The 26,343-nt window shown below is 46.6% G+C and overlaps 1 protein-coding gene across 14 annotated transcripts in view; it reads right to left on the reverse strand.

Moving 5' to 3' along the window:
* Nucleotides 1-3,647: 3,647 nt before the first annotated feature.
* LOC137427170 (homeobox protein PKNOX2) overlaps nt 3,648-26,343 on the reverse strand; it is a 57,601-nt gene continuing 34,905 nt past the window's right edge. For 10 of the 14 annotated variants that reach the window (XM_068116402.1, XM_068116401.2, XM_078778609.1 and 7 more), the window contains 5 exons: nt 22,882-22,980; nt 8,524-8,625; nt 6,724-6,800; nt 4,030-4,178; nt 3,648-3,920 (listed from right to left, as the gene is read on the reverse strand). In XM_068116402.1, coding sequence (XP_067972503.1) covers nt 3,754-3,920; nt 4,030-4,178; nt 6,724-6,800; nt 8,524-8,625; nt 22,882-22,980 — 594 coding nt within the window. In that variant the 3' untranslated portion in view covers nt 3,648-3,753. The remainder of the gene's footprint in view (nt 3,921-4,029; nt 4,179-6,723; nt 6,801-8,523; nt 8,626-22,881; nt 22,981-26,343) is intronic. The other 4 variants (XM_078778614.1, XM_078778613.1, XM_078778615.1 and 1 more) reach the window with 1 other exon arrangement.

Consider the following 26,343-nt stretch of genomic DNA (forward strand, 5'->3'; position numbering starts at 1 on the left):
GATCTTCCGGACAGTCGAATGATTGATTTCAAATTGTTTGGAGATCTTTTTAAATCCCTTCCCAGACTCGTCGGCATCGATAACCTTCTTTCTGAAGGCCTCAGAGAGCTCTTTTGATCTAGGCATGGTGACGCCGCACACTTAAACAACAAAGATCAAACCAAACTAAATGTCTGAGGTTTAACTAAGACAGGTTCCTCCAAAATTCTCTCTAATGATGTTCTAATAATTTGCACCTGAGCTGGTGCACCTGATTCTAATTTTAGGTATTTGAAGTAGTGATAAATGTAGGGGTGTACTTACTTTTTCCACATACGAAATTTGCATTTATGTTTATTTAAATTATACAATGGACTACAAAATGTAAATGTTTCATGATATTTGTTATATTATATCACCTTTATCTATCAATATTGTTGAAATGAAGATGAAATAGCTGTATGTTGAAATATGTTGAAAAAGTCAAAACTTTACATGGGGTGTACTTACTTTTTCACGTGACTAAGATTAGCAATTTTTAAAGATGTCCCTTTTGTGGGGCTAATAACACAAAAAAGACCCCTCATAATCGACGAGTCTGCAGCATCCTCATGGCTTTTATAAATTTATTTTAAACTAGACAGTGTCTCATTGAAGAGTCACATGACAATGTGAGAGGTCAATGTACCAACAAATGGCATGTACATACAGATGAGCAGAGATGGTGAAAAATAAATAAATAAAGGATTGGTAGCATTATGCGGCACGGCATGAGATGGATGGAGGATAAGCGTTGAGGGATTGGTGCTGCACATCCAAAATGCATCAAGACCCTGTGTCACATGACCTTGTGAAGAGGAAAAATTTAACAAGAAGACGTCATGCGGAGCACGATACTTGGAAAATCCGCTCCCCACCCTCAAGAAAAAAAATTCCATTTAAAAAAAAAAAAAACACCTTTAGAGGCCATTTTTCCCCGCAAAGCGGGGGTTGGCCTTTTTCGGGAACCGTGGTTGTTGTTGTTGTTTTTTTTTGGTCCCCTTTTTGAAGCAATGTTTTACGGCTGGATGCCCTTCCTGACGCCAACCCTTTTTGCCGCCTTTAACGACAAACAGGGAATTACCAGTGAACTGGTACTCAATTAGCCGACCTCAGAAGGATGACAGGCTGAGTCAACCCCCCTGGCGTTAATTCAGCGATCGACCGGGATTCGAACCCAGGATCCTAGGATACTAAGCCGGCACCCTAGCCGCTAGCCCAACACCAGGGTTTCCATTGATACATTGATACAAGAAAAAAAATTCCATTGATACAGCAAATTGTCAATTTCATCAAGATTAAAATTGACAATCTTGATCAAAGCTCGGGTCAACAGGAAGAAAAGTGACGATTTTTCAGATGAAAAATGATGATTTTGTAAGGTTGACCTTGAGTTGACCTTTGATCTTTTGACCTCAAAAATAGTTAGTTTCCCTATTTAGTGACTCAATGTGCTTAGTAACTCAATGTGCAAATGCTGTTCAATTTTCAAGTCAATCGGATGAAAATTGAGGATTTTTAAAACTTGGCTTATGGGGTTTATTATAGGTACCTTTTGGCCTATGTAGACCTCAAAAATAGTTGGTGTTTGAATTCAGTGACCATATATGTAAATCCTCTTAGAATTTCAAGTCAATCAAATGAAAATTGGTGATTTTAGAAATTTGGCCTATGTTGACCTTTTGGCCTATGTTTACCTAAAATATAATTTGTGGTTGAATTCAGTGACCAGATATGAAAGTCATCTTCAAATTTCATGTCAATTGGATGAAAATTGAGGATTTTACAAATCTGGCCTATGTTGACCTTTTGGCTTATGTTGACCTCAACTATACTTGGTGGTTGAATTCAGTGACCAGATATGCAAGTCCTCTTCAAATTTCAAGTCAATCGGATGAAAATTGAGGATTTTAGAAATTTGGCAAAGTTGGGGACCTTTGGCCTATGTTGACCTTTTGACCCCAAAATCAATAGGCTTCTCAATTGGGATGACCTATGCAACTTGGTGAAGTTTCATGACGATCGGTTTAGAATTGTGACCTGTAGGCCGGTGACAGACAAACAGACAAGCGGACAGAACCACAAACGCAACCGACCAATATACTTGAAAAATCTTCGATTTTGCAAGTAATAATTAACCAGGCCTGACATTTCCACCTGAGAACGTAACGACTAATTAACTTTGTAAATTAAATCATGGATAGTGAGGCAATAGATTTGGAATGGAGGGTTATGTTAGGTCAGACGTCCCATTTCATTGCACCAAATACAGGCAGCTGGAGGCAAATCGTACAGAACTAAAGTGAGACAATCATCAGACATACTGTCCACTATGGCTCAGCATAGGTGTGGACAAATAATAGGAAGCTTTCAAGGTCTTTCGATATATTAATCCACTTGTTCCATGAAGATATAGCAAACCATGCGGGTATTTTGACGGTCTCTGCATCCTCAGGCTCCTGCGGCACCCGGCCTTGTCTGGACCTCTGCCATGTGAGTGATGGGGCTCCTGCGAGACCCCGCCTTGTCTGGACCACTGCCATGTGAGCGTTGGGGCTCCTGCGAGACCCGGCCTTGTCTGCACCACTGCCATGTGAACGTTGGGGCTTCTGTGAGACCCGGCCTTGTCTGGACCTCTGCCAAATGAGCGTTGGGGTCCTGCGAGACCCGGCCTTGTCTGGACCTCTGCCATGTGAGCGTTGCGGCTCCTGCGAGACCCGGCCTTGTCTGGACCACTGCCATGTGAGCGTTGGGGCTCCTGTGAGACCCGGCTTTGTCTGGACCTCTGCCATGTGAGTGATGGGGCTCCTGCGAGACCCGGCCTTGTCTGGACGACTGCCATGTGAGTGATGGGGCTCCTGCGAGACCCGGCCTTGTCTGGACCCCTGCCATGTGAGCGTTCGGGCTCCTGCGAGACCCGGCCTTGTCTGGACTTCTTCCATGTGAGTGATGGGGCTCCTGCGAGACCCGGCCTTGTCTGAACCTCTACCATGTGAGTGACGGGGCTCCTGCGAGACCCGGCCTTGTCTGGACCTCTGCCATGTGAGTGTTGGGGCTCCTGCAAGATCTGGCCTTGTCTGAACCCCTGCCATGTGAGCGTTGGGGCTTCTGCGAGACCCGGCCTTGTCTGGACCTCTACCATGTGAGTGATGGGGCTCCTGCGAGACCTGGCCTTGTCTGGACCTCTGCCATGTGAGTGATGGGACAAGCTCTCTCAATGGATCACTTCAGTTTCTCGAGTTCCCTGATTTGGTGGCTGTACTCCTGGGGATGGCATTCGTTGGCCAACTTTGTTCCAATGACACAAGAGACAAGATGATGTACACCCACCCTACTATCGTAAATACATGAGAACGTGGTCAGTGACTTTCCCACATGGTTGTTGGATCTCCAATTATCCTCACAGCTGTAGATTATTTATAACCTCCATTAACGTCAAGAATGATGAGCTCATGATCCACTGTTATCCTACTGTTGCCATCTGTCGCGATTTAGCAAAAACTAGGAGGTGTTTCAACATTTGCATAAACGTATTTGGTGTTTGCACCACCCAATACTCACCATAAAGGAGCCATTAGTTACGGGGTATAACCTATCATAGTAGGAAGAGAAAAGGTTACACAAGCGAGTTTACCGAGTCAACAACTTTATTAAGGTTAACATACATCTTGCCCACTCACTCTTTCACACATTCTCAAACACAGTCACTCACTGATTCTCTCTATTGTTCTTTCTTTACTGATTCTCATCCAATCCCGTTTCTCCCTCCACCCCGTGATCATCCGCCACATCCTCATCCGGTCCAGATTCCGCATCTTCGTCTCCGGAATCCACGCCTTCCAACGACGGTTCCGCGGACAGAGCCTCGACACCTGAGCCATCATCCGAAGAGATGGGTGCGGCTAGAGGAAGAAATGTAGTATGGGCTCAGACGTTTATGATCTCAGATCAAATACCAACGTCGATTATTCTTACAGTTGAAGCCGAAAACACATTCCGGGCGGTACTCACTCTGAAGGGCTCCGGGCCAGAATCGAGTGGCGGGGGGCCTTGAAGGGGGGCGGACCTTGCGGGCTCGAGAAGCAGGAGCTGCCGCTTCCGTTTGCTGCACGCCAGAGTCGAGCATGGGTTGCAAGATACGACGCCGTGCATTAATGAACCTGCACGCCGGAGTAAGGGTAGTGGGTGCAGCAAAATGTGCGACGACACGTGTCATTTAAGACACGTTCAATTTCAAATTTATCAGCCTCCGTGGCGTAATGATTAGAACCTACACTCAGTCTGTGAGATGGGTGATCTGAACCCCGGCCGAGGCAAACCAACAACTAAAAATGGTACGTGCTGCTTCCTTGCTCGATGCTCAGAATTTAACAGAACAGGGCAAAGACAAACAACCATAGGTTGGCAGCAACAGTTCAGACGTTGATCGGCCGAATGTCCTCCTCCTGCATTGAAGTTCCTCAAAAGCAAACTCGTATTTATTTAACCTCATCCTACCGTGCTGCGATGGTAATTTGGTACTTAGGTGATTGTAGGATTGAGGAATTCACATCGTCATAAAACCTGGCAAAAATATGTCAGGAGGAAGAAATCCTGTATTTAGCAAAATTCCATTTATAGAATGTGCAAGTCATAAATTGAGATTACCAAAACTGAACAGCCAATCACAATGTCTTTAAAACAGCCAATCAATCCCACTCATCCCTCCAGGTCTTTAAAACAGCTGTTCACCACCATCTCTTATCTTCCCCCATTCAAAACCTTGATCTTTTCTACCCCCGCTAATTCACCGCAGATCCACTTTTTTGAAATACCGACGTCTTTCCTGGAAATCCTAGCAGTGTTCATGTGTTTTTTTAACCTCTCCCACCCCCCACCCTCTTCCCATGCCCCTCCCCCCAAGCCCTCTCCCTCCCACAGATCTCCCGATGTCCCTGCTCTCAAATGTTGTACTTGTGTGCTTCCCCCTCTCTCGCCATCTTGTCTCCCGCTCCCCTTATTTCGTCTTATGTGTCCGTTTAAAAAAAAAAATTTTTTGTCATTACTCCCGCCAGGGAGTAATGCATTCACTCGTGTCCGTGTGTGTATTCGTGTGTTTGTGAACAAGATATCTGAAAAAGTTCTGAACGGATTTGGATGAAAGTTGGTGGGGTGATTGCCCTTGGGATAAGGAAGAATTGATTAGTTTTTGGGGAAGCTCAGGATATTATTCCGGATCCAGGAATTTTTTGAAGGATTTTTTACCATTGGAAGATTGGGCTCATTTTAAAAAAACATTATCTTCTATATATTCTATATTTAACATTGTGATATGAAAATAGTTTTCATATTTGTTGTAAATGTAGTTTAAACTCGTGGTTATGCGTTAGAGCGGTGTATTTTTTTAGCAGTGTCGTCTTCAATGTTCATTTTTTTTTCTTCTAATAAAGACATTGTCATTTTAAAACCACCAAAGTGTGTATTAGGTTTCCCCGTTTCATAAAATGTATCGTTTGATACGTATAATGCTTTAAAACTGTTTTTAAATTTTTTTAAATTTTACCTCAGAAGAGATATCAACATTTAGCTCAGCGAATGTCATTCGCGGTGTCAGTATTTCATGAACTTATAAAGACTTAGTTCCAGATTTGTGAATGGCTGAGGTATATTAACAAACGAATAAAACAGATTTGGCAAAATTCCAACTTTTTAAAAAAAGATCGCATATTCACCCGGGGTTGTGAGAGGCTGAAGAAGAAGAAACCTCGCATGGGCTTCCCAGACCAAATAAATAATTCTGGTTCTGGCTCTGCGATTTTCAGGTTTATTACTCCCACCAGGGAGTAACGCATTCGATCGTATCCGTCCGTGTGTGTGTTTGTTTGTGAACAAGATATCTGGAAAAGTTCTGAACGGATTTGGATGAAAGTTGGTGGGGTGATTGCCCTTGGGATAAGGAAGAATTGATTAGTTTTTGGTGAAGCTCAGGATATTATTCCGGATCCAGGATTTTTTTTGGGAAAGATTTTTTCTGTTTTACTGCATTGAAGCTTTTATTCTTATTCTTAAATGATGTTTTTCTCCTCTAATTCCGAGATATATCAAAATAAATTCTCTGACAGTTTGGGCCTACTTTCTTTTTCATTTCTTGTTTTGGGGAGAGGGGATGTTAAAGAAAACGTATTATTCCAACTAAACCCACGGCGGGAGTATGCGCTCTACTGAGTGGCGTTCTAGTTAATGTTTGCTCTTGCACGAGCCTCGATCTTGTATACAAAAAAATAATAATAATAAATGGTACGTTCAAGTCCACAGGGAACAGCCTATCAAAGCCTCCATAGTTCGCACTGTGGTTTCACCGCATTCCTAATTGGAGCCGCGGTCAAACTCGGATCCAAACCTGATCTCCCACAAGATTTGACTTGAAGATTTAATTCCGATTTTAATGTTTGGGCCTTTTACGTCACAAGTGTTGGTTGGCCATTTCTGGTGCAAGTCCTTCCTATTCCACGTATCCCGAAACCAAGAGACAAACTGGTCTTGGCCTGTTAAGCATGACTTTACATGGAACTTTAAAAAAAAACCCAAAACACGATACATTCAGCCTTTTGAATCGCATGTCACACAGACACCGCTAGAAAACTCAATTATGCATCAAAAATAAGAATTTGAACTTTATTTCTACCAGTCTAGGCTAGGCCATTGGATTGACGGAGAACAACGTACCAGTTGTTGACCTGCAAGAGAGTGAGGTTGGTTTGTGAAGCTATTTGCCGTTTCTCGTCCTCTGTCGGATAAGGGTGCTGGGGAGGGAAAAGACAAGACAAAGTACAAGTTTACATAAATAAAATGTTATCAAAACCCCATTGCAGACTTAGTTTGTGCGACGAAAAGGCCTTTGCAGGGCCACCCGGTTTTTAGTCGCATTTGACTCGATTGGAATCGTGCCCAGAATCGTCATATGGGTCACAGGTGGGCTATCCTGCCTTAATGGGATCAACCCGACCCTCGGTCATCCCCAGAGTCATGTGACGACGGCCTGCACCAAGGCAACCTTTTGATCGGCCTATCTACATATCAAGCAGAACACACACGCCAAACCCGAGAGGGCCTGAGAGTGCCATCGTCCACTTGCATGATGACCGTTCGCCCCATTACAAGATTAAGTTCACACACACACCGTGTGGAAATTTCCATTTTCCTGGATAGAGTTTCCATTTACATCTGCAAATTGGCATATTGAAACCTCTGCGATAAGACTAGCCTGACAAGGAAAAAAAAATGAGAATTTTCCAAAATGTGATTTCGAAAGCCTTGCGTAAAAAGATTAAACGTACTCAGTACTGTGTGTACTGTGTGTACTTTGATGCACGCAGAGATAGTGAAACCAGATCCAATTTGGCGGTGTTAGTTCGTGTGCGGCCTGTGGTGGCTCGACCTCATCATGTTCTGGAGGCGAGGCCATGCCGCTGATGCAATGCCCCTATTATGAGTAAGCTGGTGCTCATTTTGCCGACCTCAGAAGAATGACAGGCTGAGTCAACCCAACTGGAGTTATTTCAATGGCACGACAGGGGGCTCAAACTCGGGACCCCATATAGCTCCCCCAGCTCTCTCTGTGCTCTGTCCCCCAAATATTCCTGCAGGTCGCACAAGATCTGCCAGCAACCCTCTTCTGGTTAAACTGTCAAAATCAAGACTCTCTGCTCACCTTCACTCTTTCATTCCTCTTTTCTCCCGCCTCTGGAACAAACTCCTCACTCCCTTCAATCCCACTCCACCCTCCAGGTCTTTAAAACAGCTGTTCACCACCATCTCTTATCTTCCCCCATCCAAAACCTTTATCTTTTCTACCCCCGCTAATTCACCCCAGATCCACTTTTTTGAAATTCCAACTTCTTTCCTGGAAGTCCTTGTAGTATCCTTGTGTTTTCTACCTCTCCCACCCCCCCCCCCCCCCCCATTCCCACACCTCTTCCCCCCCCAAGCCGTCTCCCTCCCAAAAATCTCCCGATGTCCCTGCTCTCAAATGTTGTGTTTGTGTGCTTCCCTTTCTCTCCCCATCTTGTCTACCGCTCCCCTTATTTTGTGTTTTGTGTGTCTGTTTTGATTTTATTGTATGATAAATGTTTCCCCCCCTTCCCACGCCTCCTCCCCCCAAGCCCTCTCCCTCCCACACATCTCCCGATGTCCCTGCTCTCAAATGTTGTGTTTGTGTGCTTCCCCTTCTCTCCCCATCTTGTCTTCCGCTCCCTCTTCTTATATATTTTGTTTGTCTGTTTGATTTGTTTGTGACATTAATGTTAGCTCTTTCACGAGCCTCGATCCTGTATACAAAAAAAGAAGAAAAAAAATCTCAAGCCAACCATCTCGTCCGTTAAGCCAACAGCAGACCTTTGCGATTTGGTGAACCGTGAACACCACCATGTACCCAGAAGGCAACCTGGGCGAACGGGCGGGCAAAACAGAAAAACAACAAAACCGAGCATCGTGGTGCTGGATAAAGAATCAAACACCATACTTTACCACGATGTGTTGGAAAAGCCAAGACCGCATGACGTTCGTTGCCTGTTTGGGTAAAACCCCCCTCTTCAGCTTCCCCCTCCTGTCCTCACTTTCTCCCGGTTCCTATGGAATGGAAGTGTGGAGGTTGGATCGAGAGCGACAACGGCATTAATTTCACTACTTCAACGCATTACTTTTGTCATACTGTGTGTGCACTTTCCGCATGACCTACATACGACCTTCAACTTTGAGGCCATCACGTGATGCAGTGCACAGTGCACCCAAAATGAGACAAAGGACGTCATCACCTGAGATCTGTTATATGGGTTACCAACTGACTTCCATTTGCAACCAATGGTTAAAACAAGCCGCTCCAGATACGTCAACGGGATATAAACGTCCGTTACTATAAAAGGCCCTTTTTAAACCCCGCACGGACACACGATGGCTTATCCAGTGATCCCAGAGTCGTCGGGACATGTAAACTTAGAATGACGTGCACCAACCATAAAAATGGCAGAACAACGGTGGGTCGATGGTGTGCGTGTGGTGTGGTGTGGTGTGTATAGAGAACAATGAGGGTTCTGTAACTACAAGGACCCCACTCACAACAGGACACCATCCTCCAACAGAAACTTAAGACCTGCTCACTCTAGAGCAAACAACTTGAACAGGTCCTGCCTGGCATCAACTAGATCCTCGAACTTAAGCCAAGTTAGCTTAGCTTAACTTAAGCTTAAGTTGACAGGTTAGGCAACTTAAGTCTGCTTCCTGTAGTTAGCGCCGCTTTGGAACAAACAGTAACAAAGACACTTCAGCTTCAAATAAGGTATTAGTGGAACATGGAGGAACCAGAAAATTCACAACAGCTTTCCAATCTAATGATTAGACAAAGAACATCGAAGTTTACATATAAACCCGAAAGTACACTATCCAAGGAGTCGAGATAAGCAGATAACGGTCCACAAACATGTATTGCACATCAAAACTTTAAAATTTCAAAATACAACAAAAGTTCAAACAACTATAAAGTTTACTTTGAACTGACAATGAGTCCCCGACCTGAGAGAACCTTTTCTCTGTGCAATTCCTCACATTTATGACTTGTAAAACAAACGCAAGGATTTTTTTTCTTTTTCTTTTTTTTTGTATACATAATCGAGGCTCGTGAAAGAGCTAACATTTATCACACAAACAAATCAAACAGACAAACAAATAAAGTATATAAAAAGGGGAGCGGTAGACAAGATGGGGAGAGAAGGGGAAGCACATAAACACAACATTTGAGAGCAGGGACATCGGGAATGTGTGGGAGGGAGAGGGATTGGGGGGAGGCGGCATGGGAAGGGGGGGGGGGGAGGTGGGAGAAGTATAAACACAAGGACACCAAGGACTTCCAAGAAAGAAGTTGTTATTTTAAAAAAGTGGATTTGGGGTGAAATTAGCGGGGGTAGAAAAGATCAAGGTTTTGGATGGGGGAAGATAAGAGATGGTGGTGAACAGCTGTTTTAAAGACCTGGAGGGAGGAGTGGGATTGAAGAGAGTGAGGGAGTTTGTTCCAGAGGCGGGAGAAAAGAGGAATGAAGGCGTGAAGGTGAGCAGAGAGTCTAGATTTTGGCAGTTTAACCATAAGAGGGTTGCAGGCAGATCTTGTGCGACCTGTAGGAATATTTGGGGGACAGAGCCCAGAGAGAGCTGGAGGAGCAAGGCCGGAGAGGAGTCGGTAGAAGACAGAAAGACCACCAACCTGCCTGCGGTGAGTGAGTGAAAGGCCCTCGGAGGTAGCTTCATCACGGGAGATTCCAATGATTCTGAACGCTTTGGTTTCCACAGCGTGAAGATGAGCTAGGTGTGAGGCAGGAGCACCGGCCCAGAGGGGAGAGCAGTATTCCATTGAGCTGCGGATGAAAGCCTTGTATGTGGTGGAGCTCAGGTGTGCCAAGGAAGGACTTCGCACGACGGAGGATGCCCAGTCGGCGACTGGCTTTGGAGGCCAAATTTGAAATGTGGTTTTCCCAGGAAAGATCATGGCAGATAGTGAGACCCAAAAGCTTCAGTGACAGAACTTCTTGGAGAGGATTGTTGAGAAAGTGGATGGGAGGGTTGTCCAGTCGGTCATTTCGGAGAGACATCGTAAGAGTGTGAGATTTGTCAGGATTGAAAGACATGTTCCACTTGTTTGCCCAGTCAGTGATTTTGTCCAGGTCTGCAGAGAGTGAGGAGGCTGCAGACTGCCGATCTGAGGGATCAGGAATGGAGCGGCAGAGAGTGGAGTCATCAGCAAAGAGATCGAGAGGATTTTCAAGAGTCGGAGAGATCATTGATGAAGACCAGAAAAAGCACAGGGCCCAGAACACTGCCTTGGGGAACTCCAGCCTGAACAGGCAGGGGGAGATGAGAGAAACCCATTCAGGGCCACACGTTGACTACGACTAGAGAGAAAGTCCACCAGCCATGCGTGGGGATTTCCATGGATACCAAAGGAGGCGAGTTTGGTGAGCAGAGCGGGGTGCCAGACCGTATCGAAGGCACGTGATATGTCGAGGGAGACAGCTCTAATTTCCTGTTTGGCATTGAGGATCTCCATCCATTGTTGAGACAGCAGAAGCAGCATGTCCAGAGTAGAGTGACCTGGTCTGAAACCAAATTGATGATCAGAGATCAAGCCATTGGAGAAGAGGATGTAACCAATTATAACCAATTGTCTGCACCATGTAAACGGATCACATCATCACGTCTTGTCATCTGTGACCCAACAGAATATCGGACCGAGACTCCGACAACAACCAACCAAGCTGGTTACATCATCGCTGCGTTGCTGAGGTTACGACCCTACATGGTAGAGAAGGAACAGGTAGATACTGGGACACGATGGCCAACCGTTTAGGCTTAGGGGATCTCTCATATCTACAAGGAGCCAGTACTGGCGGACCCGAGACACCGATGACATCATCGTGTAGGCCATAAAATGGTAGAATTATATCCGATTCTAAAATGTCAAAACCCACTCGTGAATAATAAGATTATTTCAAAACAAATGGTCATCTCTTGGTGCCACATTGTACAGGTGTGTACAATACCGTAAACAGCAACGAGCTTAGGCTGAGCTCGAGTAAATCTATTCCATGAATGTTCACCACCCCAAGCTGCCTAATTATATATACAGTAGTCATAAATATCAAATTAAAGCACAGTAATTGCTTCCAGTTTGGGCTCAACAACAACGATCATCAGATTGAGCCACTGAGCACCCAATTATTGCAGAGACGACACCCACTGAACACAAACCCAATATGTGAGGACACAAGACTGGCGTGCCAAGGATGTGGGTTCAAATCCAGCCAAGGGCAGCAGTATTAGAGATTTGGATTTCTCTTTTTATCATTTGCTACGGCACAAGGCTCATGGAAGTGCTTGTGATTATATCAGGTGCAGGACAGGGACATCAAGGATAATCGTTACATTTCACGACAACTACAAGTGCACAGGGTAACAATAGACAAACCAACACAGTTTAGGGGATTTGAACCTGGAACCTGGAAGTTTACCGGAGTATGTGTGCCGGAGTATGTGTGCCGGAGTATGTGTGCCGGAGTACGAGCGCCGGAGTACGAGCGCTGGAGTACGAGCGCCGGAGCACGTGTGTCGGAGTATGTGCGCTGGAGTATGTTCAAGTGAACTACAAGTACACAATGAAGCAATAGACAAACCAACACAGTTTAGGTGATTTGAACCTGGAACCTGGAAGTTTACCGGAGTATGTGTGCCGGAGTATGTGTGCCGGAGTACGAGGGCTGGAGTACGAGCGCCGGAGTACGAGCGCTGGAGTACGAGCGCCGGAGCACGTGTGTCGGAGTATGTGCGCTGGAGTATGTTCAAGTGAACTACAAGTACACAATGAAGCAATAGACAAACCAACACAGTTTAGGTGATTTGAACCTGGAACCTGGAAGTTTACCGGAGTATGTGTGCCGGAGTAGGTGTGCCGGAATATGTGCGGTTGTGCGCTGGAGTATGTTCAAGTGAACTACAAGTGCACAATGAAACAATAGACAAACCAACACAGTTTAGGGGATTTGAACCTGGAACCTGGAAGTTTACCGGAGTATGTGTGCCGGAGTGCGAGCGCCAGAGTACGTGTGCCGAAGTATGTGCGCTGGAGTATGTTCAAGTGAACTACAAGTACACAATGAAACAATAGACAAACCAACACAGTTAAGGGGATTTGAACCTGGAACCTGGAAGTTTACCGGAGTATGTGTGCCGGAGTACGGGCGCTGGAGTACGTGCGCCGGAGTGTGTTTAAGTGAACTACAAGTGCACAAGGTAACAATAGACAAACCAACACAGTTTAGGGGATTTGAACCTGGAACCTGGAAGTTTACTAGAGTATGTGTGCCAAGTACGAGCGCCGGAGTACGAGCACCGGAGTACGAGCACCGGAGTACGTGTGCCGGAGTATGTGCGCTGGAGTATGTTCAAGTGAACTACAAGTACACAATGAAACAACAGACAAACCAACACAGTTTAGGGGATTTTGAACCTGGAACCTGGAAGTTTACCGGAGTATGTGTGCCGGAGTATGTGTGCCGGAGTATGTGTACCGGAGTACGTGCGCCGGAGTACGAGCGCCGGAGTATGTTCAAGTGAACTACAAGTACACAATGAAACAATAGACAAACCAACACAGTTTAGGGGATTTGAACCTGGAACCTGGAAATTTACCGGAGTATGTGTGCCAGAGTACGAGCGCCGGAGTATGTGTGCCGGAGTATGTGCGCTGGAGTATGTTCAAGTGAACTACAAGTACACAATGAAACAATAGACAAACCAACACAGTTTAGGGGATTTGAACCTGGAACCTGGAAGTTTACCGGAGTACGTGTGCCGGAGTACGAGCGCTGGAGTACATGCGCTGGAGTATGTTCAAGTGAACTACAAGTACACAATGAAACAATAGACAAACCAACACAGTTTAGGGGATTTTGAACCTGGAACCTGGAAGTTTACCGGAGTATGTGTGCCAGAGTACGTGTGCCGGAGTACGAGCGTCGGAGTACGTGTGCCGGAGTATGTGCGCTGGAGTATGTTCAAGTGAACTACAAGTACACAATGAAACAATAGACAAACCAACACAGTTTAGGGGATTTGAACCTGGAACCTGGAAGTTTACCGGAGTACGTGTGCCGGAGTACGAGCGCTGGAGTACATGCGCTGGAGTATGTTCAAGTGAACTACAAGTACACAATGAAACAATAGACAAACCAACACAGTTTAGGGGATTTTGAACCTGGAACCTGGAAGTTTACCGGAGTATGTGTGCCAGAGTACGTGTGCCGGAGTACGAGCGTCGGAGTACGTGTGCCGGAGTATGTGCGCTGGAGTATGTTCAAGTGAACTACAAGTACACAATGAAACAACAGACAAACCAACACAGTTTAGGGGATTTTGAACCTGGAACCTGGAAGTTTACCGGAGTATGTGTGCCGGAGTATGTGTGCCGGAGTACGTGTGCTGGAGTACGTGCGCCGGAGTGTGTTTAAGTGAACTACAAGTGCACAAGGTAACAATAGACAAACCAACACAGTTTATGGGATTTGAACCTGGAACCTGGAAGTTTACCAGAGTATGTGTGCCGAGTACGAGCGCCGGAGTACGAGCACCAGAGTACGAGCACCAGAGTACGTGTGCCGGAGTACGTGCGCTGGAGTATGTTCAAGTGAACTACAAGTACACAATGAAACAACAGACAAACCAACACAGTTTAGGGGATTTTGAACCTGGAACCTGGAAGTTTACCGGAGTATGTGTGCCGGAGTATGTGTGCCGGAGTACGTGTGCCGGAGTACGTGCGCCGGAGTGTGTTCAAGTGAACTACAAGTACACAAGGTAACAATAGACAAACCAACACACTTTAGGGGATTTTAACCTGGAACCTGGAAGTTTACCGGAGTATGTGTGCCGGAGTATGTGTGCCGGAGTATGTGTGCCGGAGTACGAGCGCCGGAGTATGTGCGCTGGAGTATATTCTAGTGAACTACAAGTACACAATGAAACAATAGACAAACCAACACAGTTTAGGGGATTTGAACCTGGAACCTGGAAGTTTACCGGAGTATGTGTGCCGGAGTACGTGCGCTGGAGTATGAGCGCCGGAGTATGTTCTAGTGAACTACAAGTACACAATGAAACAATAGACAAACCAACACAGTTTAGGGGATTTGAACCTGGAACCTGGAAGTTTACCGGAGTATGTGTGCCGGAGTATGTGCGCTGGAGTATGAGCGCCGGAGTATGTTCTAGTGAACTACAAGTACACAATGAAACAATAGACAAACCAACACAGTTTAGGGTATTTGAACCTGGAACCTGGAAGTTTACCGGAGTACGTGTGCCGGAGTACGAGCGCTGGAGTACGTGCGCCGGAGTATGTTCAAGTGAACTACAAGTACACAATGAAACAATAGACAAACCAACACAGTTTAGGGGATTTGAACCTGGAACCTGGAAGTTTACCGGAGTATGTGTGCCGGAGTACGAGCGCTGGAGTACGAGCGCCGGAGTATGTTCTAGTGAACTACAAGTACACAATGAAACAATAGACAAACCAACACAGTTTAGGGGATTTGAACCTGGAACCTGGAAGTTTCCCGGAGTATGTGTGCCGGAGTACGTGCGCTGAGGTATGTTCAAGTGAACTACAATACACAAGAAAACAATAGATAAAGCAACACTGTTGATGGGATTTGAACCTGAAACCTGGAAGTTTACCGAAGTATGTGTGCCGGAGTACGGGCGCTGGAGTACGTGCGCCGGAGTATGTTCTAGTGAACTACAAGTACACAATGAAACAATAGACAAACCAACACAGTTTAGGGGATTTGAACCTGGAACCTGGAAGTTTCCCGGAGTATGTGTGCCGGAGTACGTGCGCTGGGGTATGTTCAAGTGAACTACAATACACAAGAAAACAATAGATAAAGCAACACTGTTTATGGGATTTGAACCTGAAACCTGCAAGATTACCGGAGCATGTGTGCCGGAGTACGTGCACCGGAGTATGTTCAAGTGAACTACAAGTACACAATGAAACAATAGACAAACCAACACAGTTTATGGGATTTGAACCTGAAACCTGGAAGTTTACAGAGAATGTGCGCCGGTGTAGGTTCAAGTGAACTACAATACACAAGAAAACATTAGATAAAGCAACACAGTTTATTGCACTTGAACCTGGAATACAAGCATTCTTCGGGCGAGAGTACCCTTCTCAGTTTATTGGAGCTTGTGCCGGAGTATGTGCACCGGAGTACGTGTGGGGAGGAGGATGTGGGGTGAGGGAGGTTGAAGTGACCAATGGTTTGTGACTAAAGGGCTGAGGCAGAGTGAAATGGACTGAGACCTTGCTGTAGCCAGAGTATGTGCGGGGAGGTTACCGGACATGTACCCGTACGTGCCCGTTACTGGACACTATTGAGGTGTTTTGAGTTGAGATAGCCACTGACCAAACTGACTGGAAAGTGTGACAATAACAATAATGACCACACGGTGGTCACAACCTGCAACAAAATCTGTTAACGGGCCGATTAGGAAACGCGCATTTAATGCGCTCGTGAAAAAAATTAGCTCAACAACCAACACCTCTCACCCATGACAGCCGCCGCCATAGTTATATCAGAATGAGCTGATAAATCTTACTAATCATTTTTATTTCTCGCAGGGGCACCCAGGTTTGCTCAGGGGGAAATTGAAAAGAGGAAGGGGGGGGGGGGGGAAGAGTTTGTGGGCCGCGTTTGGGGTAGAAGAGTTGCAGGGCTGGAGAGGTATGAGAATTGGAGAGCCAGGGGGTGGAAGAATTGGAGAGCCACGGGGTGGGAGAATTGGAGGGCCAGGGGTGGGAGAATTGGAGGGCCAGGGGGTGGGAGAATTGGAGGGCCAGGGGGTGGGAGAATTGGAGGGCCAGGGGTGGGAGAATTGGAGGGCCAGGGGTGGGAGAATTGGAGGGCCAGGGTTGGAGAATTGGAGAGCCAGGGGTTGGGAGAATTGGAGGGCCAGGTGGTGGGAGAATTGGAGGGCCAGGGGTGGGAGAATTGGAGGGCCAGGGGTGGGAGAATTGGAGGGCCAGGGGTGGGAGAATTGGAGGGCCATGGGGTGGGAGAATTGGAGGGCCAGGGGTGGGAGAATTGGAGGGCCAGGGGTGGGAGAATTAGAGGGCCAGGGGTGGGAGAATTGGAGGGCCAGGGGTGGGAGAATTGGAGGGCCAGGGGTGGGAGAATTGGAGGGCCAGGGGTGGGAGAATTGGAGGGCCAGGGGTTGGGAGAATTGGAGGGCCAGGGGTGGGAGAATTGGAGGGCCAGTGGTGGGAGAATTGGAGGGCCAGGGTTGGAGAATTGGAGAGCCAGGGGTTGGGAGAATTGGAGGGCCAGGTGGTGGGAGAATTGGAGGGCCAGGGGTGGGAGAATTGGAGGGCCAGGGGTGGGAGAATTGGAGGGCCAGGGGTGGGAGAATTGGAGGGCCAGGGGGTGGGAGAATTGGAGGGCCAGGGGTGGAAGAATTGGAGAGCCAGGGGTTGGGAGAATTGGAGGGCCAGGGGGTGGGAGAATTGGATGGCCAGGGGTGGGAGAATTGGAGGGCCAGGGGGTGGGAGAATTGGAGGGTCAGGGGGTGGGAGAATTGGAGGGCCAGGGGTTGGGAGAATTGGAGGGCCAGGGGAAGGTGGAGGGGAGGGAAGGGGGAGACAGGAGAACCGGTGGGAGAGGAAGGCAGGGGTCGGGCAACGGCTTGGCTGGGGAGGCAGGAAGGGAGGCGCGGTTGGACCCGATCAACAACCATTGAACCCCACAATCCACAATCCCGAGGGGGTGGTAAGCAGGGCTCATACTCCAGCCAAACAGCTTTTCCACCCGAACACAAATACCCCTGGGATAATGTGCACTGTATCATTCCACCAGGATCCACCACATAGTGCACTGTATCATTCCACCACATAGTCAGATGACCCAAATCAACACATTTGCTGCCAAAGAACGTTTCATGCCATAGTCAGAGGACCCAAATCAACACATTTGCTGCCAAAGAACGTTTCATGCCTCGGAAAAAGACAACACGATGACGTCATAGTCAGAGGACCCAAATCAACACATTTGCTGCCAAAGAACGTTTCATGCCTCGGAAAAAGACAACACGATGACGTCATTCACCAACCACAGAAAATGTCTGAATAAAGTCCCCTCAAGAGAATGCCAAGGGAGATTCGTCCCTCCCCTCTCCAACACTAATGACCATCAATGCCAGAAGGAAGTGCCTGGCCCAAGTCTTTCCCGAACCAGCTCGGAGAAAGTCACCCACGAACACACATCAACAATGCATTGGAACAACAGTCTGCAGACAGGAGGCCCCATCAAACAAATGAGAAAATCCGTACAGGGGAGCACGAAATGGCGGAACAAAAAAAATTGAATGTTTCACTCCGACATGAAAAAAATCAAAGCAATGAACTCACCTCAGATAGAAAAAATCTCGACCAACAACACAATTCTCACACGTCTCACAGCCCTCAACTCGGGAGGGAAACGCGAGGGAGAAAGAAGTCAAACCCAATACCGGGAGGGGATGGGAATGGGTGACGATGAGGCCATACCCACAAACTGCCAGAATATAAATTTTGAATTTCATTTAGCGATATCATCATTAGCCATGGTCATAAAAAACAAGTAACCTATGTTGAACAGGAGGTCCAATTTGGTCTATGTGGTAGTTGTCAAGTTGGGAGTTTGGACGTGATTGGTGTTTCACACACACAGACAGACAGACGCAGAAAATGACTTTTATTGATAAGATTGATTAAATTTTTCTGGGGACCTCGTCGTGAGTAGCACTTGACCCAAACAAGCCAATGGAAATCTGATGCAACAAACCCGGGCAGTGTATAATCGGCAGAGGCCTACAGGCCTGATGTCTTCAGCCCACCAAAAAACCAAGATGGCGACCATATTATTTTGTCTGGGTGCCACGGCCATGTTGTGTGGAGCCAAGCGATAAATGTGGGTGGGGTCCAGCAGCTGTCCGACCAATGTGTGCATGTTTAATAAATCGACGCCAACAAGAACCACAACAACAATAACAACCATGAGGAGCTCTTGTAGATAATATAAAAAAATGTAATATTTACAAAATGACTTTCACTTCCTCGAAATACACAAAAACACAGAATAGAGTGCTACAAATGACACCACAAATATATCGAATAAGAACTTGTCAATAGAAGAACGATTAAAGCTCTGAGATTGAAAATGGATGAAGAACACAGTTTGTCGATCTGGATCGACAAACCGGCACTCTGGACCAGTGAGAAGAAAACCCCACTCGTGCATGCGCACACACACACACACACACACACACACACACACACACACACACACACACAACACACACACACACACACACACACACACACACACACACACACACACACACACACACACACACATTTTCCCTTCCCCTTTTACACATTGGCCTGAACCCCTCTCTCAATGCCCCCATTATACTGCTTTTCCCTCAAATGGTACAGAAAAAACCCAAAGCCATGAATTGAAATGAGATTATCCAAAGATACCTGTTAGTTACACTTTTAATTTTATATTTAACGCATTAACAAACTACAACGGCACTCGGTAGAGATTAAACCTCCGCCAGGCTGAACAGTTTACGTGTTGTATCCACTGATAGGCTGGATCTGGATCTGGATCTGAACCAAAATCTAATCGGCTTGTTCTTGTCACCTAACCAACTTATCCATCTACTTTTGTCATAATCCGTCCAAAACTGTTTGAGATAGCATGACATATATCGTGGTTTTTGCCCCATCACACAATGATGAAGAATCACTTTCAAATTTTCTCGTGCCCGAATCAACATCTTCACCAATATGTAATAAATTGGTCCTTTGTCATACAACCAACGTGTCTAACAAGTTTCATCTGAATCGGTCCATACATTTCTGAGATATCCTGCTCACAGACAAACAGGCAGGGGTGAAAACATAACCTCAGTCCCTCTTCGCTGGCAACAACAACAACAACAACATGCATTTTAAAGGCCGTTTTCCCTGCTAGAGCGGGGGTTAGCCTTGCGGTCCCCATGACAATCTTCTCCATTTTGCCCTATTTTCTGCAACTCTCCTTGTTAAGCCCCTTGCCCGCATTTCTTCTTCCACCATCTTTAGCCAAGTCTTTCTCGGTCTTCCCCGTCCTCTACTTCCTTCTACATTCATTTCCATCACTCTTCTCAACCAGTCACTTTCATCCTTCCTCAACACATGACCAAACCATCTCAACCTGTTCCTCTTCACAGCCTCAATCACAGGCTCTATTCCCATCATCTTTCGCAATTCATCATTTGTCTTCCTCTCTCTCAAAGATACTCCGCATATCCACCGAACCATTCGCATTTCCACCCTTTCCATCCTTCGTTGCTGCTCTACATTCATGACCCATGTCTCGCTCCCATAAATCATAACACTTCTCACACATGCAGCATACACCTTTCCCTTCAGCTTCAACGACACTCCCCTCCTCATCAGCACACCACTCAGTTCCCGAAACTTCTTCCATGCACATCTCACTCTAGCAACCGTTGCCGAGTCTGATCCACCTTCTCCATTCAGCATGTCTCCGAGGTAGCAAAATGTTTTCACACGTTCCAGCTTCACGCCATCACCAAGATCCAACTCAACATTTCCTCCATGTGCAGCTCCCTCTGTGCACACCTTCCACTTGAATGTAGCTGCCACACTGGTTAATGACCCTCTCAAACCACTACATTTTTGATGAACCCACTCAGCGCACATTGTACATTGAATGGAGTTCACTCCGACACCCTTCCTGCACACAGCACATGGCCACTTCCCAGTTCTTTCCACCTCACCACATGTTTTACCACTTGCCATCACCTTCGTCTTTCCTATATTCACATTCAGACCTTTTGTCTCCATACATTCCTTCCACTTGTTCATCTTTTCCTTCAGTCCATCCATACTTTCCGCAATCAACACCAGATCATCTGCATACAACAACTCCCATGGTAAACCCTCCTTTATGTTCTGAGCCAGCACATCCATCACAGCTACAAATAGTAGTGGACTTAGTACCGACCCCTGATGCACTCCCACCTTCACCTCAAACTCACCACTGTTCCCGTCCTTCGTCCTTACAGCTGTGCGCGCTCTTTTGTACATTGCCATCACCACTCTGATCAACCATTCCTCCACTCCTAACTTCCTCATTGCCCATGTCAATACTTCGCGTGGAACCCCATCGAATGCTTTCTCCAGATCAACAAACCCAAGAAACAACTTCTTCCTCTTCTCCGTGTACTTCTCCTGCAACTGCCTTACAATAAAGAGCGCGTCTGTCGTTCCTCTTCCTGGCATCAATCCAAACTGCATTTCATCGATCTTCACCTTCTTCCTTATCCTCCTCTCCAACACCCTTTCCAATACCTTCATTCCATGCTCCAATAAGTTTATCGCTCAGTACGAGCCACACTCCAGAGGGTCACCTTTCCCCTTGTTTAGAGGGACGAGGGTACTCAGTTCCCAATCCACTGGAATGCGGCCTTCTTTCACCACCAGATTGCAGATCTCTGTCATTCTCTTCACACCCCAACTTCCTGCTGCCTTCAACATATCTCCCACAACTCCCGTCGGCCCTCCCTCTTTTCTACTCTTCATTGCTTTTATCGCTTCCTCAACTTCCTTCTCAGTTATCTTCTCTGCCGGTCCTAAAACTGGGTTACTCTCTATGTTGCCATCCCATTCATTCTCTGTATTCAACAGCATTTCCATACATCTTTTCCATCTCCCTTTAATTCCATCTGTGTCCACAACGATTTGTCCCACTTCATCCTTCAAGCAACTCACCCCCATCACATCACACCTCTCTTTCGCTATCTGCTTTGCAATCCTGAATACCGCTCTCTGACCCTCTTCCGAATCCAAGCGTTCTCCGAGCATTTTCCTACATGTCTCCTGCGCCTTTGCTACCTCTTTCTTTGCAGCCTTCTTGGTTGCCTTATAACTTTCATGCTCTGCTTTTTCTGCTCCCGTGCCCTTCGCCTTCTGCCAGTCCTTGAACTTCTTCCTCTTCTCGCCAATCGTCTTTCCAACTTCATCATCCCACCACCATGTTTCCGAGTGCCTCGGTGGTCCTTTTGTTCATCCACATACCTCACCAACGGCTCCCAACAGACTATCTTTCATTGACATCCAACCACGTTCAAGCTCAACCACATCATCCTCTACCCTACTCAGCCTCTCTTTTAATGCCTCCCTTACTGTCACCTCTTTCAACCTCCACACCTTCATTCTTGGTTGGTACTTCACCCACCGAGCTCTCCTCGCACCTTTCACCCTTATGTCGCAGACAACCAAGTGGTGCTGTGAAACAGCCTCCTCCCCCGGGATCACCTTTGTGTCCCGGAGGTGCCCCCTATCTCGCCTACGCACCATCAGATAGTCAACGGTTGTCGTCGACCCACCTGACGTGTATGTAACAAGCTTATTATCCTCTTCTGGAACTGAATATTACAAATCAACAAATCAGCTCCATCAGCAAACTCCAAAATCCTTTCACCTTCTCCATTTCTCACACCATATCCGTAACCCCCATGAACTCCCTCAAAACCGTCCATACTCCTTCCCACATGTCCATTTAGGTCTCCTCCTACCAAAACAACTTCCTCATCTTTCACGTTTTCCATCAGCTTCACTATCGCACACCAGAACTTGTCCTTCTCTTCATCGCTCTGGCCAACCTGCGGAGCATATCCCGAGATGACGTTCACCAAGAGCTTTCCAATCATCATTTTCACCATCATCAACCTATCACTCACTCTCGTCACACTCACCACACTGTCTACAAACTCCTCAGAAAACAGGACACAAACACCATTCACGCCATCCGGGCACCCTTGCACCACAAACTTGTATTTCTGTCCCTGCCTACCCTTCGCCATTCTCACACCACTTCCCTTCCATCTCGTCTCTTGCACACAACATATGTCCACTCTTCTTCTGACCAATACTTCCACCACTTCTCCTGATCTCCCTGTCATTGTCCCTACATTCCATGTCCCAAACCTCAGAAACCGATCTCCACTTCGGGCTGTACCCTGCCCATATGTAGTTGTAATAATTGTCATGGTTCTGTTTTTGAGGCAATGTTTTTATGGCCGGATGCCCTTCCTCGCCAACCCTCTTAGTCGCCTCTTACGACACGCAGGGATACGGTGTACCTATTCTAACCAGGGTACACACCGGGAGGCAGAGGTGGCAAAGGTAATAATTAAAGCAAAGGCAAAAAAACCAACCAGAATCCATACCTGGCTGTGGGGTGGTGTGGGGGGGCCTTGGCTTGCTGGTAATGGGGAAACCCGAAGAGGAGGAGGTGAAAGGACACAAGGCTGGGGAGGGGGCAAAGTCTGGGGGAGAAAAGGAAGAGTAACATAACACATTAACAAGGACAATATTTCCAAGAATAATCAAATTCATAGAATGGTGTCTAATCTACAATTAGCACAAGGTCACCAAAGGTGACAATGTCCTACAAACCGCAATGGCAGATGAGATATATCTGAAGTAGTATACTGCTAATACAAATTTTATATTTTCTACAAAGATGAGTATCATGGAAGAGTGACGCTACAGAGTGTAGAAGGTAACACTCTGATAGGGGGGAGTGAGACAACATGTGGAAGCAACCAGAGGATAAACAGGAGGAAAGAGAGTAGAGGGAAGGAGACATAGCAACATGCATATGGATGGAAATAAATTGAGGAGGGTTATTGAGGACAGAAGAGATCACTGGTAGAGATGGTGGATGAGATGAGGTGCTGGTATGCTGTTAGCTTAAAGCTTTGAAGGAAAGAGTGGGAATGAACAGACTGAGGAAGGAGATTCCACAAGTTGGGGAAGAAGAAGCATTGGAGGTGATCAGTGAGCCGGAATATTTGGAGTTTCGCAAGACAGGGTGTGGCAGACCTGCAACCTCGAGAAATTGGGGAGGGATGGAGGGATGAAAAGAGCAGAGGGAGCAAGACCTAAGAGGTGATAGAAAACAGGCCACCAAGCTGTCCGCAATGAAAGAGCTGCTCTTTTTGTGGGAGATTCCAATGATGAGAGCTATGGATTCCACAGTTGGGAGCTATGGATCATGCAGATGGATGTGAAGCTGAGACACTGGCCCAGAGGAGAGAGAAGTACTCCATCGAGTTACAGACGAAGGCCTTGTAGGCTACAAGAACTTCAGATTTACCAAAATATGTCAAGAGGGAGGTTGCCCAGTCTGAGACAGGCTTTGAAAGCCAGCCTTGATATATATATATATATATATATATATATATATATATATATATATATATATATATATATATATATATATATATATATATATATATAGTTACGGTTTTTAGAACCTTCACTTTGTAAAATAATAATTCTTGTAAATATCCCCCTTTGTAAAGGTCGCACCCTAGTTAGGTCATATTGCAACACGTAGGACACCATAGATTCTTCTTTAGTTATTTCATTAGCATGTGTTTCAGGTAAGGATCTGTTTCCAATAGTTGAATCTGCGTTGTATTAATCAAATAACTTAGGCCCCTTCAATTATCCCCAATCTCTCTCTCTCTCTCTCTAAAGTGCCAGTAGCCGTATTGCAGCGTTCGCTGCCTTGGAGCTAAAGCTCGCCCCAAGCCGCCATTGCCAGCAACGTCGCTCCCTTTTGGTTTGTTCCTGCCGCCGCCATTACGCACACGGTCAGAGTGGAAGAAAAAGGGAGGAGCGGCCAGGAACACAGGCGTGGCCCCATCAACGCGTCACAAGGGGAAGTACTGATGAACCCTCGTGACCAATCCGGGCCGAGGTGTGTTCACCGGTCGGCGGAGCAAAGCGGACGCGGCTTAATACGCGAGGCTTCTAATAAAGGCACGAGCGCGAAGCCTTTTTACGGAGATGAATGGGAGATGAACGAGAGAGCAGATGCGGGGGAGATCAGCAGATGCGAGAGAACAGCGCAGAGGCGGCGAACATAAGAACATTGCGCGGAGGATCGTTTGGGGCGATCGTTTTTCGATACGAACTGCCGTGGTTTTGAGAGCGTTCGGCACGCTGTACGTATGCGCATTCCAGCCCCTCACGTTTGTAAGGTCCGGTCGCGCGTTAAGCTGCCAGCCGTTCTTCGCCCGCAGACCCGGAGCCTGGACCATCCCATCGCCTGGAACCATCTGCCTGGACCTTCCTCCCCTACCAGCTACCTTTCGTGCGAGTCTGTCTGTTTGTCGTGGGCGTGTTATACAAGAGTGTCTAAGGTTGCCCTATGTCCTTTTATTTCCTCTTCGGCATATTCCCTTCTTTCGTTTCCTCTTTTACATAAAAAAAAAAAAACACCTTTAGAGGCCATTTTTCCCCGCAAGCGGGGGTTGGCCTTTTTCGGGGACCGTGGTTGTTAATAGTTAACTCTTTTACAGAGTTAATAAACCATATTTGTTCTTCCTTTACCCTTCTTATTCTTTGGTTCCTCTCATCCGGTCGCTTTAGTCTTTTCCCCATTGAATATCGGTGGCACGATATAGGAACCGCTCAGAATCGGGTTAGTCTTTTTGCTAACGGCTCAAGCCTCGGATTGCTAAACCGCTCGGCAATCTTCCATCTTGTCCGTGGCTCAAGCAGAAGTATCGTCCTGCTTTGCGGAGGGGTTGGCGAAGGTATCTGGGACTCCATTGACCAGTCACCCTGGTCAACCTCAACCCCGCAAAGGAGCGCGATATCTTCTAGCACTCGGACGGCCAGCTTAAAAGACGAGGGGATTAAACCCCCCTCGGTAAGGGGAGTGCCGTAATCTGAGATCAGCAACAATATATATATATATATACACATATCTATATATATATATGGAGGAAAGAAGGAGGAAAGAGGAGGAGGTGGAAAGCAAGAGGGCTGTCAGATGCTTGTGATTGGCAGGTGGTGGCAGACCTAAAGCCAAAATTGGTATTCCCAGAGGAGATCTGTGTGACAAGGTTGCGGCCTGATATTGTCATTTGGTCAGGTGCAACAAGACAGGTCATCTTAGGGGAATTGTCGGTACCTTGGGAAGAGAACATGGAGGAGGTGCACGAGAGGAAGAGAGGAAAATACAGTGAGCTGGAGGCAGAGTGCCGAGGGAAGGGTTGGCGAGTTTCGTGTCAGCCATTTGAGGTGGGGTGTAGAGGGTATATTGGCAATTCCTTTTCTGTATTTCTTGCTAGGCTGGGATTGTGTGGGACAGAAAGAAGGAGGATGTGTGACAAGGTGGCCCAGGTTGCCTTGAAAGGCTCATTTTGGATATGGAGGAAGTTTATGGAGGCACGTCGAACGGTGTAGGTTGGTTGTGTGGTATTTATTTTATTTTATTTTTTTACTATTATTTCTTATTTTGTGTGTATGAGTGAGTGGGTGAGGGTGTGTGTTTTTGCATGAATGAATTTTTGCATGAGTGTGTGTTTTTGTATGTTGAGTGGTGTATGTTGTAAGGGTAGGTGGTTGGTTGGTTGGTGTTAAGGTTAGTGTGTGTGTGTGTGTGTGTGTGTGTGTGTGTGTGTGTGTGTGTGTGTGTGTGTGTGTGTGTGTGTGTGTGTGTGTGTGTGTGTGTGTGTGAATGATCTGGTGTATTTTGTTGGTGAGTGGTGAAGGGTATAAAGGTGGGTGTTTGAGTGTTCCACCATGTTCGTTTGGTGCTGTGGAGTGGATGCGTCGGCACGAGTGAACCAGTTCTGTTCTCCTCTGCCGGTGATTTCGTTTCCTGTGTT

This window comes from Myxine glutinosa, chromosome 5 (genome assembly GCF_964187855.1).
Source record: "Myxine glutinosa chromosome 5, kmMyxGlut1.1, whole genome shotgun sequence".
Classification (NCBI taxonomy): domain Eukaryota; kingdom Metazoa; phylum Chordata; class Myxini; order Myxiniformes; family Myxinidae; genus Myxine; species Myxine glutinosa.